This window comes from Kogia breviceps, chromosome 11 (assembly GCF_026419965.1).
Source record: "Kogia breviceps isolate mKogBre1 chromosome 11, mKogBre1 haplotype 1, whole genome shotgun sequence".
NCBI lineage: Eukaryota > Metazoa > Chordata > Mammalia > Artiodactyla > Physeteridae > Kogia > Kogia breviceps.
Genome location: NC_081320.1, coordinates 67,563,222 through 67,576,913, shown reverse-complemented (window position 1 = coordinate 67,576,913; position 13,692 = coordinate 67,563,222). Strand labels below are relative to the sequence as shown.

Genomic DNA, 13,692 nt, shown 5'->3' with positions numbered 1-13,692 from the left:
CATGTGATTATAGTTTGTTTGTATATGTTCTTTGGAGAAATGTCTATTCACATCCTTTGTCCATTTAAAATTGTGTTATTTGTCTTTTCTGTTGAGTTGGAAGAGTTCTTTAGGTGTTCTGGATATGTGATTTGCAGTTAATTTTCTTCCTTTCTGTAGGTTGTCTTTTTACTTTCTCGATGGTGCCCTTTGAAGCACAAGGGTTTTTAACTGTTATGATGTCCAACTTATCTATTTTTTTCTTTTCTTGCTTATGCTTTTAGTGTCACATTTAAGAACCATTGCCTAACCCAAGGTCATGAAGATTTAACTCATGTTTTCTTTATAAGAGTTTTGTAGTTTTAGCTTTGACACTTAGGTCTCTGGTCCATTTTTTGTTCATTTTTGTATATGGTGAGAGGAAGTCTAACTTCATTCTTTTCCATGTAGCTATCCAGTTATCCCAGCAGCATGTGTTTACAAAAGATTATTCTTTCATCATTGAACTATCTTAGAACCCTTTTGAAAATCAATTGATCATAAATGTCGGGGTTTATTTCTAGACTGTCAGTTCTGTGCCATCGATCTATATGTCTGTCTTTATGCCAGTACTGTCTGTATTACTATAGTTGTATAGTAAGTTTTGAAATTGGGAAGTGTGAACTCTACAACTTTGTTCTTCGTTTTTAAGACTGTTTGGCTATTCTGGGTTCTTTGCATTTCCCTATGAATTTTATTATTTGTTTGTGCATTTCTGCAAATAAGCCTGCTGGGATTGTATTGAATCTATGGATCAGTTTGGGGGAGTATTGCCATCTTAACAATATTAAGTCTTCTGATCCACGGACACAGGATGTCTTTCCACTTACTTTAAGGTCTCTTTTAATTTCTTTCAACAATGTTTTCAGTGTACGAGTCCTGCACTTCCTTTGTTCAATATATTCTTATAGACTCCTTAGTTCTAAGACTATTTTTACTATATATGTTTTCCAGAATTTAGATGAATTGCTTTGAGATCTCGAGAAGTAGGCACCTTGTCAAGGCAGCCTTGTTTCAGTTGGGAGAGGGGAGGTAGACATGGTCAGCCAGCTAACTAGGGGTTAGTTTTAAACTTCTCTGATGGAGTGTGGACCCTCCTCGTCTCCATCACTGAAGGTCATTTGCACACTCACACCTCCTCTTTGGGCCCCCACCACTCTTATTAGGCACTTACTTTGTGCCAAGTGCTTTACCTGGATCATCTCATTTAATGCTCAGAAGAAGCCTAACTAAAGAGATTTTATGACCATTTTACCGAGAAGGAAACTGAGGCTTAGAGAGATGACATCACCCACCTTGGGAGTGAGGGGACAGGATTCAAACCCAATCACTGAGATTCTGGAGTCCACATTCTTAGCCACAACTCCACACCTGATTTGAGGCAAACTACCTCTCTCTGTGTGTTTCACTTTTCCTGCATAGTTTTTTTAAAAAATAAATAATTAATTAATTTTTGGCTGTGTTGGGTCTTCACTCCTGCACGCAGGCTTTCTCTAGTTGCGGCGAGCGGGGGCTGCTCTTTGTTGCGGTGCGCGGGCTTCTCATTGCCGTGGCTTCTCTTGTTGCGGAGCACGGGCTTTAGGCGCGGGGGGCTTCCGTAGTTGTGGCTCATGGGCTCTAGAGTGCAGGCTCAGTAGTTGTGGCACACGGACTTAGTTGCTCCGCGGCATGTGGGATCTTCCCGGACCAGGGCTTGAACCCTTGTCCCCTGCATTGGCAGGCAGATTCTTAACCAGTGTGCCGCCAGGGAACTCCTGTGCATAGTTTTTGCAAGGAGGTTTTCAATTGGAAATTCATCAATGGGAATATAAACCAGTTGGTTTATCTGGCAGTGGATTTCTCCAGGCTCCTTGTGACAATACTGATGGACTGTCTGGAGATGTGTAGACAAGTGTGATAAATTTTGCCCAAATGTGCCAGCAATACATAAATCCTTTTTTGGCTAACCCAGCTGTTCTCTTGCAGGCATCCAGGTAGTGGAGTACGTGAATAGGAGTCTTATTTACTGGACCTGCAGGATGAAATCCCTCTTGAGATGAATCATTACTGCCTCTGGTTGAGAGGTTAGACATTTTTGTAAGGCTGGTTTAGAAGATTTCTTATTAGAAGTAAATAAGAAAGGCTGAAAGCTGTAAGGGAAACCTCATGGAAAGGGACCTTTCACACGAAGGGGCTTCCGACACCCTCCTTCCCCCCAGCAGCACTTATCGCCGCAGCAGAGTTAAGCAGGTTAATAATTTGCAACCCTGAGAGTCTGTGGTGGGGAGGCGTTTGGAATGAGCCCTGCTTGCAGACCAGCTTGTACTCACAGAGTCTGAGCCTTCTTCCACTGGGCTCCCATCCGATTTCAGCTTATCTGCACAGTGGGAGGCTGGCAGGCAGCACGGAGCACCCTTCTCTCTCCTCTCAGCCCTCCCCCTTGCACTGGCCGCTTGGGACTTGGCGCTGCCCCGAACCTCTCAGGGCTAGAGCATTTTCAGCTGGAGAAGTCAGGAGGTCTCCTCAGAGGAGGTGGGAGCTTATATTTGTCTAGCATTTTATACTTTTCCGATCACTTTGGTTTTTACTTGCCCTCCAAATCCCTTATTTGACAAATGAGGAAACTGAGGCCCAAAGAGGTGAAGTGACCAGTGGATGAGCTGTAGAGCAGAGACTCCGATGGCCTGCTCCCATGTCTGGGACTCAGTGTGACCCTGAAACCACCACATGGGAAGGCTGAGCCCTGGAGTAGGGGAGGAGTATATTCATGGCAGCTGGGGACTGGGAACCAAGATGCCCTCCTGGCTTAAGATGGAATCAGAGCATAAATGTTGGCTCTGCTCTGCCCCTATTAAGCATGGTATTGCTGGCGAGAAGCAGCTCAATTCAAAATAAAATTTACTCATTACCTGCTTTATAAACCAGCTCTGTGCTTGATGCTGATCACTGCATCATCACTGCATGCTCTGTATGCCATGACCTTCATTCTAAATCATTCCCTCATTTAACAGTATGTGTTGTGTATTGGCCATTTGCCGGGTTATGATGGTTGATAATATGGGCCCATGTTGTGGTCATCACAGGCTATGATATTATATTATATTCTGGAGGGGGAGGTAGACAAACAGGAAATTACAGTAAAGCGTGGTGGGTGGTCATGACAGTGGGAAGTAGGAAAATGCAGGGCAGGCCCCTAACCTGGACACAGAGTGGGAGAGATTGGGTACGCTTTACAGAGGAAGCAGTGCTGTCCGGGGCGGGTGGTGGGTGGGTGACAGGACGAGATGAGAGAGGAGGGTAGGAACCAGGTCATAAGCGGCACTGGAGGCCACGGTAGGATTTGGGTTTAAAAGGTCTTGGGCAGGGAAATAATTTTTGATTTGCATTTGGAAAAATCAATCTGGTTGTAGAGAAGGGGCTTGAGTAAGGCAGGTTCGAAGGTGGAGGGACCAGGGAAGTGGGTGGTACACTGACCAGGAAAGAATGGTGGGGGCTTTGGGCCAGTGAGGGTGGTGGGGTTGCAGAGGCATCACCAGGCCTTAGAGAGGAGTCCAGTGTGACTCCCAGGTGTCAGGTTTGAATGCTGGCTGGGTGGTGGGACCGCTTCCTGGGATGGGAGACATGGGAAGAGCAGGGGCGGAGGGGGGGTGGTCTCAGTCATGCAGAGTTTGAGCTCTCTGTGAGACATCCAAGTGCTCAGTGGATAGCTGGATATAATGACATGGAACTCAGGGGAAGGTCTGGTCTGGAGATAAGACTTTGGGATTTGTTGACACGTGGACAATGCCCACAGAGGTCAGGTAGGTAATATCAGTGAGAGAACTGGGCCAGCTGAGGTGAACAAGGGGGCCAGTTGTCACTTAGCTCGTAGGGGTTGTTGTCATGTGGGAATGAGGGCCACGTGTAGCAGGTCCTCCAACTAAAAAAATAAAAGTAAAGGAAGGCCACATAACAAACGGATAAGGCGCCACACAGGGTTCCAATTCTGACGTACCACTTATTGCCGTGTGACCTTGATCAAGGTACATCATCTCCTTGTGCCTAAATTCTTGTGCTGATGGTAAAATAGGAATAATAGGAATAATAATGGTATATACCTTGTGGGGTTGTTTGGGGATTAAATGGTTTAACCTTTGTAAAGCACTTAGGACAGTGTGTTGCTTTTGTATAAGCATTAATACTTGTTAAATAATCAATAAATGATAGATAAATGAGTCAATACTGTTGTGAAGCGAAATGAACAGAGGGTATAAGATGGAGCCCCAAGGAGTATTAATATTTAAAGGAGTGCTGAGCAGACAGAGGAGTAGCAAACCAGAAGCGGGGTATCCTAGAGCCAAGGCGTATGAGTATTTCTAGACAACGGGTTAATCTGTATTGTCAGACATGGCAGAGAGATCAGGTAATATAAAGACCAAAGCGTCAGTTGACTCTGGCAGCAGTACCCCTAATCCTCACAGAATTCCTGCAAGGCAGGTATTATTTTATTGATGAGGAAACTAAGGTTTACAGAGGTTATGCAGATAAGCTAACTCATGCAGCTGGAGAGTTGGGGAGATGGGGTGGTACCCAGATGGGTCAGATTCTGGAGCCCATGATCCATGTCCTGCTTCTGGAAGAGTTAACAAAGAATTTTACCCAGGTTTCTGAAGAGCAGTAGGGTTGGTTTACTTTCCTTGCTTATAAGCAGAGGATATGGTTTTCTCTCTGTCCTTCTGAAATAGCCTGTGCTTTCTCATTCCTTCTTGAGATGGATGACCTGGGATTTATGTCATTATCAAGAGGATGTCTTATATATAATCACATGTAAGAGCAGAGCTTTTCTCTGTTCCAAACCTGGTTTTTTAGGTAAATGGGCCCAGTAACTTCAGTCATCTCAAAAGGAAAGGTTTGCCTCGAGGTTTCGAGGATTTGGATATCAGTACAGTAAGTCCCCTACATACGAACGAGTTCCGTTCCAAGAGCGCATTTGTAAGTCCAATTTGTTGGTTAAGTCCAACAAAATTAGCTTAGGTACCCAACTAATACAGTCAGCTATATAATACTGTACTGGAATAGATTTATAATACTTTTCACACAAATAATACATAAAAAACAAACACAAAAAATAAAACATTTTAAATCTTATAGTGCAGTACCTTGAAAAGTACGGTAGTACAGTACAACAGCTGGCACACAGAGGCTGGCGTGGAGTGAACAGGCAAGAAGAGTTACGGACTGGAGGGGGGAGAGGGGGTGGTAGACGGTAGAGCTGAAGCTGCGATTTCACTCACACCTGAGGTTGATGGCATAGGTTCTGGTTCCTTGCTGGATTCAGTTCTATCTACCCTCTTGAAAAAACGATCCAGCGATGTCTGGGTAGCAGGTCTCATCCTCTTCCCATATCTCCAGTAAAGATACTGTACTACGGTACTCTATACAGTACTGTACAGTAAAGTACACAAAAGCACAACCACATGTAGAGGAGGCATGCACGTGACAGTGTATGCCAGGCGCATGAACTAACGTACGTGATTGTATGTGTGAACGCACGTTCGCATCTTGGAAAGTTTGCACCTTTAAGGTTCATATGTAGGGGATTTGGTGTAATGCTGAACTGATTCCTTTTTCACTCAGAGCAGCAAGTTGTTTAAGGAGAAAAGAATAAAAATGCGCCTGGTGGAAAAACCAGGGCTGTGTGATGTCATGGGAGTTAGTCAGAAATCAGGAACACAGTGTACTGTCCCCAGAGTCCTGTTGTCCCTACATGGGTCACCCAGACTTGGTGGAACCAGGCTCCTTGCCCATTTCCGCATCCGGCCCCTGGGGGAGCTTAACTGGCATAAAGAGAGGGTTAACCATTAAAATCTGGAGCTGTCTTTTTTCACCTGGTTGAGAATAAATAGCACGAAGCAAATCTTTTTTTAAGAGCAAATTTTGGATTATCTGGGTGAAAACCTCAGCGTTTAAAAGGACTCAAAAACAAGCATCCAACTTTTGCTGTTTTGTTTCATCAAACAATGATAACATCTCTTCCTGGACTACAGTGAACATCCCTGCTGGGGCCGTATGCCTATGCTGGGTACACGTTCCTCATTCTTTAATGTTGGGTTAATAGTTAGCAATGCTGAGATCCCCAAAGTGAATGAGGACCCCATGAAGAAAATGAGTAGCTTTATTTTAGGAAATCAGTGATCAAAAGCTTAATGTTTACAGCAGCATGGTGTTTAATGTTTTCCCACATTTTTTCAGAGGCTGCTTGGATGGATTACAGTTATTTGTGCCCCACCCCCACCAAGAGCCCCTTCCAGTGTTCCCGCTTGTAGAGAACAGCGCCACCTGGGGGTGGACCCGGTTTGCGTGGGATCTGAAGCTTGTAAGAATTGGGGGACTTTTTGAAATGAAAAAAAAAAAGTATAAAATTAGGTACAGAAAAATGAGTGCTCATTTAGAATGAAAAACGAATGTGGGTAGGAGCACACGCAGTGAAGGGTCCTGAAACTTCAGCTTCGTTAGCTTCACGCTAAGTGGGCCCTTAGAGCCCACTACAAATGAGGCAATTCTGCAGATCCTGTTATACAAATGAGGTGCCTTCATATCTGGTGACTTCTCCAGCTGAATCTCTAACCAACTGCCTTCCCTTCCTGCCATCCTGCTGCGCTGACCTCCCTGGCAAATCCTGCTCTTTCACCCCCTTGTGTAAGCTTTGTGTAACCAAAGCTCCTTTCCTTCAGTTTCATCATGGCTGTGATTGAAATATTTTTGCATTAATATCTATCCAGCTAAGGATTCTAAAAACATCCGTGAGACCTGGGACTGTGTCTATAGGTTGTGTTGTATCTTGCTCATGGTTCTAGTTCCAAGGCTTATTAGCTAAGTGCCTGGTCCCTAGTTGAAACCCAAATACTTATTGAATGAATGAATGAATTTGTGAAGAAGGATGCTAGTTAAGAATAAATCTGTGGGTTTTGTGCCCCCAAAGAAAAATTCCACTGGATAAGGCGGCTTAAGTGTATTTGGGTCAACTGTGTTCAAGATGAGGATTGTCAGCAGCAGAGCCTGCTCTTACATTTGAAAAATTTGTTCAAGCTTTGCCATTTACTGACTTTTTTTTTTTTTTTTTTTTTTTTTTTTTTTTTTTTGCGGTACGCGGGCCTCTCACTGCCGCGGCCTCTCTCGCCGCGGAGCACAGGCTCCAGACGCGCAGGCCCAGCGGGCATGGCTCACGGGCCCAGCGGCTCCGCGGCACGTGGGATCCTCCCAGACCGGGGCACGAACCCACGTCCCCTGCATCGGCAGGCGGACTCCCAACCACTGCACCACCAAGGAAGCCCCAAGCTTTGCCATTTAAAATCTCACCTTGAAGAGGCTGACATCAGCCTTGTGTTCAGCCTGCAGAAAACTTTGGGAGCCTTGGGACTTCCCTGGGGGTGCACTGGATAAGACTCTGCCCTCCCAATGCAGGGGGCTGGGTTCAATCCCTGGTCAGGGAACTAGATCCCACATGCATGCCACAACTAAGGAGCCTGTGAGCCACAACTAAGGAGACCACCTGCTGCAACTAAGACCCAGTACAACCAAATCAATATTTTTTTTTTAAAAAAAGAAACTTTTGGGAGCCTTGAACAGCAGCACTCCAGACTCCATATGCACATGTAGATACAAGAAACACACTTTGAATCAAGCAAGTGATTCTGGGAACAGTCCTTATTTGGGATCTACAGCTCTGTTCCCCTCACTAGGTGAAAATTGGGTTCTTCACTCCACTACTTTAAATTACAGGTGGTTCTGCTCTAATGTGATATACACATTCCTATAAACCTTCCTTTCAGTAAGGATTGAGCTGAAAGGAGAGCAGGGAGAGCCACTGTCCCTTTGCAGGAGGGTGGCTTTTGGTGGGTGCAGGAGTAGGCCCAGCTGGGAGGGGGTCGGCAGGAGAGGGGAGCTGAGACTAGGCCCTCTGCTTTTCAGGGTCACCTGGTCCTCCTAACTGCCCCAATACAGGCCAAGTCATCCTCTGCCTCCATGCTTGACTCATGCTGTACCCAAAACAGTCCAGAATGTTCTTCTAGAGTCACTTCCTGATCACATCCCACCAGCCAAGTTCAAGCTCTAGCTTTTCCTTGCTTGGCTGTGCCCGCCCATATTAAATTTGATCTTCTTGGAGGTCCAGTAGTCATGCAGAGTAATCTCATGATTTTGAACCGTGTCTTTCCTTGTGTTAGGTAACCCTCTCATGTCTCACGTGTCCCCAACTACTCTGTAGATGCCTCGAAGCCAGGGAACATGCTGTACTTCTTTGGTGTCCCAACAGTATCACACCATGTTTGACTCATTCAGGCTTGATACCTCATTCTTTCATTTCATGACTGGTTCACTAAGTAACAGTTGCTGGGTCAGTGGCAAGGGAATTAGAAATGAAAGCTGCATTCTTTCCCTCCAGAATCTCCCAGTCTGGTGGAAGAGCCCTTCATGATTGGGTGCTTAATTGGTGATTTTCTCTGTTCGGAGTGACCTTGAAGGAACTGGGCATGGGGCCGATGACCTATGTTCCCAGTTTCTCCTGAGTCCTTTCATTTTGAGTGGATTCTTTAAACTTTGGGAATGTGCTCATAGCATCAATTACAAATGTAACATTCTGAATTCAAATATGAGAGAAGAATGGGAGCCCATAAATGCAGTTATTCAAAGTTCATTATGCTCAGACACTGTGGTGCTATCTAGGTAAGAATATGAGTGCTGTGCTTGTTTTATATGTGGAGGTGACTGTTTTATGATGGAAGTCATTAACAGACAAGGCTTTTATTAAACCTTATGACAACAATGTGTGGTTAACGTAACCAAGTGTTTTGCTTCTTCATGTTTAGGAAATTATACAGTTTTGGCTCTCAAAGGGTGTCGATGGCTTTAGCTTCGATGCTGTTCAGTTTCTTCTAGAAGCAAAGCATCTGAGAGACGAGGCCCAAGTGAATAAGACCCAAATCCCGGTAAAGTTTTAAACATATACGTATATATGTTTTAAAACTATATTTTAAAATAAATATATATATTTATATATTTTAAAATGTTATATATATTTTTTCTGAAAATGTCATCACAGTGTTGTCTTTTTTAGCCTGAGACACCACTTACCAGAGGGAAGTGTTTTGAATCATTTTCTTTAGAAAATACAGAGGAGTTTCAAATGCACGTGACCAGGTATTTCCTTCCACTGCTTCCTCCTGAGTGATCCCTAGAGGAGTCCTTCGAAGACAAGGTTTCTGGAGGGCATGGACGGTGTGGACTCCACCGAAGGCCATAACTTACTGTGATTTTGTCAAACACGCAAGCTCAGGGGAAGCGGCCTAAATTCCCCAAGTGCTTTTGTAGTCATTAAAGGACACATAGGTAGAAGGGAAGGGAGCTAACACTTGCTGAGTGTCAATTGTATGCTATTTGTTGTTTCCATTTAACTCTCTCAACATCTTGTGAGGTTTCATGATCCCCATTTAGCAAACCTTAGTGAAATTAATTTATCAGGGTGACAGAGGTGACACACGGAATTACCACCCAGGACTATCTGCTACAGAATGTGGGCTCTTTGTGCTTCCACACCAGTGGTTCTCAACCTCCCTCCCACGTCACATGTGAGAGTCATAATCCCATATGCTCCTCTCACTCCTCTAGCTGACCACCATTCTACAGTCACTCTGTTTTCAATGGCCAAGTAGACAGTAGTCCTAAAATACATTCCAAAATAACGGATTTGTACATTTACACAATGAAATGTCAAAATAAATGAATTATAGTGACACAGCAATATGGGTCAATCTTAGTGATATAACGTGTAGCAAAAAAATCTAAAATTATTATATGTAGCATGATGCCCTTTTTAGAAAGTAAAATTAAATTCATATGGTCACCAGCTTGATAGTCCTGTCTGAGTAACAGAGGGAAGCTGGCCATGCATGGGCTAATTATGAGACCATGTCATGAACCAAAGTTTATAATTAAGCTTTTTTTTTTTTTTTTTTGCACATGATTTCCGGTAGAAAGGAAAAATGAAGGGGGAAAAAAAAGGTTGTGTATTAGCCAGTTGTCCCAAAGAGAAGCACGTATCCTTGGAGGAGAAGAAATCTCAAAATAACCTTGCTAATTATAATGAGATGTCCTAAGACAGGCATGTTTCCAGTCAAGACAAATGATCAGAACAGTGGGTTTTGTGCGCTACCCAAGAAAAACTTAAAGAACATGTAATTTCTGGAAGACATCTAAGATTTCAAAACACTTCCCTTGATCTAGCAAGGGAAAATCACTTATAAAAAAGGGGTCCACTGAATGGACAGCAACTCATGGACTCTCTAGCCTGTCCACGTCCTAACCCAGGACTTACAAACTGAGCCTGTATTAGACATAATCTTTTGATTCCAGAAGATTACTGTAACCCTAGGGAGGTAGAAAATGAGTATCACAAAAAATTACTAAAACCCTGGAAAAGTGTAACGGTAAGAATAAAGGACAGAAGTGGTAAAGAAACAACTTTAAATGCATGATATTAATAGTTTTGTAAGCAGATAATGTAATAATACACTCTATAATCATTAAGATAATTTGTTTTGTTTGCCTTTAAAAACGTCTGGAGCATTTGGGACAATAAAATGTTTAGGAGGATTTTATTAAATACATTTGTAATCAGTGTTTAGGTGTTTGGTAAAATTTAACTTGTTTACTAGATTTCTAGTTAATAATTTAAACACAAAATGAAACACTAATAGTTTCTAATGTTCTTTTCCATCCACAAATTCCCTTGAGCAGCAGAAGTCCTAGGACCATCTTTGAGCATGTGTCTCTCGGCTTGAGCCCTTTGAAGAGACAGTCCATATTCACATGAGGCCAGCTATGGGCATTTGACATTTGACATGATGGTAACCATGCTGTCCTGTTTTCAAAGGACACAGTCACTCACTACTCGGAGCTGTACCATGACTTCACCACCACACAGGTGGGAATGCACGACATTGTCCGCAGCTTCCGGCAGACAATGGACCAATACAGCAGGGAGCCTGGGAGATACAGGTAACCACGGGCGCAGTGTGTGATCTGCACTTTATCCCTCACAACCAAGCATTCTTGAGATTCAGTTATAATTTAATAGACTGCATAATTACAATGTATCATAACTCAGTTATGCTACGGCCTGGTATAGTCTCTCATGGTCCTTAACTTTGCTGATTTTGTTTCCTCTTTTGTAAAATGATGCTAATCCCACAGTACTTATTCACAGGAATTTTGTGAAGATTAATTAAAAGATAATATATTATCCAAAGGTTAGTCATTAACCATTACTATTTTTTATCATTATGTGACCTGTTAGCGTGCAAATGTTCCAACTAAACTGTTAGCTGTTAGGTTAGTTAACCTAAGTCTCAGTTTTCACAGCAATTAAAAAGTGATAATGACACCCCCGTAAGGTTGTTGTGAGAGTACATGAGATAATGTCTGTGAAGCACTTAAAACAATGCCTGGCACATAATAAACACTCAATGAACTTAACTCTTACTGTGTTTATATAGATTACCCAATAGAATCAGTGGAAAAGGAGTTCAAGAAATTTCTTCTCCTTAAAGTAGGTCCTCTGATCACTATTCCCATTTTACAGATGAGGAGACTGAGACTCTGAGCATGCAGGTAATGGTCACATAGGTAGTGGCCGCAGAGATGGGACTGGAACTGAAACACGCGAGCTCCAGATACTGTGTAACTTATCCATTAATGTAATGTCTCAAACAGCTAAAACCAGCATTGATGTGGGTCATTTCAGGCAAATATGTCTTCCCTGAAGAGTGTTTGGTTTTCAACAACTGAGAGTGCACCCCAATAATAAAGTGAGGCTTTATAGGGATTCCAATACAAGGGGAATTTGGGGGGAACCCCTCTTATCTTATATGCAGACATATACTGTACATTCTAAGTGGAATGATGAGAATTGCTAAATAAAGTCTTCCTGCAAGTTACTGAGTTTCATTCAGAGTTAGAAAGAAAGGAACAGTATTGACTGAGATCCAAACGTGTTTCTTTTAGACATGGCTTAGTATTAGGCTAGTCTTTGGGTTTAATATGATGAGAAATTGCCAGGTGACCCTGTGTGCCATTTCTTGGTCATCTGGCTTGATTCTGCTTCCTAGTGAGCCCTAGCCAATACAGTAAGTAGTATGCATTCACCTCCCAACATCCTGTCCATGAGACACAGCAGCTGCAAAGCACTTTCCCCAGTCTCCTGACAGGCCCTGATGTCACTGCACTGCCAACTCTTACAGGTTCATGGGGACTGAAGCCCATGGAGAGAACATTGCCAAGACCATGATGTACTACGGTCTGCCTTTTATCCAAGAAGCAGATTTTCCCTTCAACAGTTACCTCAGTAAATTAGACATGCCTTCTGGGAACAGTGTGTTTGAGGTTATCACATCCTGGATGGAAAACATGCCAGAAGGAAAATGGCCTAATTGGATGGTAAGTCCTTATGCCCAGCTCAGCATATGGTGCTGGTGTGCTTGCTGAATAGTCCTCTGAAACAAGGGGCACATTTGTCTCTTAAGCGACCTTCACCTTTCCTTCATTTTGTGATTGTTTACTGAGCCAGACGCATCCCAGCTTCTGACCAGGTTCTCGTCATTCTTCATTCTTTTCCTTCTGGTTCTGAGACTAGATAATTTCAACTGGTCTATCTCATTTGCTGATTGCTTGGCCAGTTCAAATCTGTCCAGCCTGTCTAGGGAATTTTTCACTTCCTTTATTGTATTTTTCAGCTGTAATTTTTGCTTTTTTCATAATTTCTCTTTATTGACAGTATCTACTTGATAAGGCATTGTTCTCATACTTTTAAAGAATCCTGTAGATATTGTCTAGGTTTTTGAACACACGTGTAATAGTTGATTTAAAGTCATTGTCCACTAAGTCCAATGTTTGGGTTTCCTCAGCCAAGTTTTCTGTTAATGCTTTCCCCCCCTCTGTATGGGCCATACTTTCCTGGTTCTTTGCATGTCTTGTATTCTTTTTTTTGTTGTTGAAAACTGGATATTTTATTTTTATTTTTATTTTTTGCTGTACGCGGGCCTCTCACTGTTGTGGCCTCTCTCACTGCGGAGCACAGGCTCCGGACGCGCAGGCTCAGCAGCCATGGCTCACGGGCCCAGCCGCTCTGCGGCATGTCGGATCTTCCCGGACCGGGGCACGAACCCGCGTCCCCTGCATCGGCAGGCGGACCCTCAACCATTGCGCCACCAGGGAAGCCCGAAAACTGGATATTTTAAATAGTAAGTGTAGAAATTCTGGAAATCACATTCTCCCCTCCAGTGTTGGTTTCTTCAGTGACTTTCTTGGATTAATTCTGTAAAATCTGTGTTACTTGTGTGTGACCATTGAAGTCTCTGCTTGGTCAGCTAGTGATTGTTATGATTCCTTAGATGCCCTGAACCTATAAGTCTCCCAGCCTTTGCTGAGGGGCTGTGTGCAGGGTGGGCATGCTTTCAACACTTTGGCAGGCAGCTTACAGCTCCGCCTTAGTCTTTTCTTTCTGCTTGAGTTTCAGGGTTAAGCCAGAGGGGAGAGATTAGATTCTTGGGGCTTCCCTGGCTACCTGTGCAGCCCTGTGCACATGTGTAGGCTTCTAGATTCCAGGAAAATGTCAGAGCCTTTCAAAGCCCTTTATGGTCATCTTATTCCTAACTTTAAAGT

At 43.4% G+C, this 13,692-nt stretch overlaps 1 protein-coding gene across 2 annotated transcripts in view; it reads left to right on the top strand.

The window, feature by feature from the left end:
* SLC3A1 (solute carrier family 3 member 1) overlaps positions 1-13,692 on the top strand; it is a 36,699-nt gene that overhangs the window by 12,041 nt on the left and 10,966 nt on the right. For both annotated transcript variants that reach the window (XM_067007661.1, XM_059079409.2), the window contains exons 7-9: positions 8,844-8,963; positions 10,907-11,031; positions 12,273-12,468. In XM_067007661.1, coding sequence (XP_066863762.1) covers positions 8,844-8,963; positions 10,907-11,031; positions 12,273-12,468 — 441 coding nt within the window. The remainder of the gene's footprint in view (positions 1-8,843; positions 8,964-10,906; positions 11,032-12,272; positions 12,469-13,692) is intronic.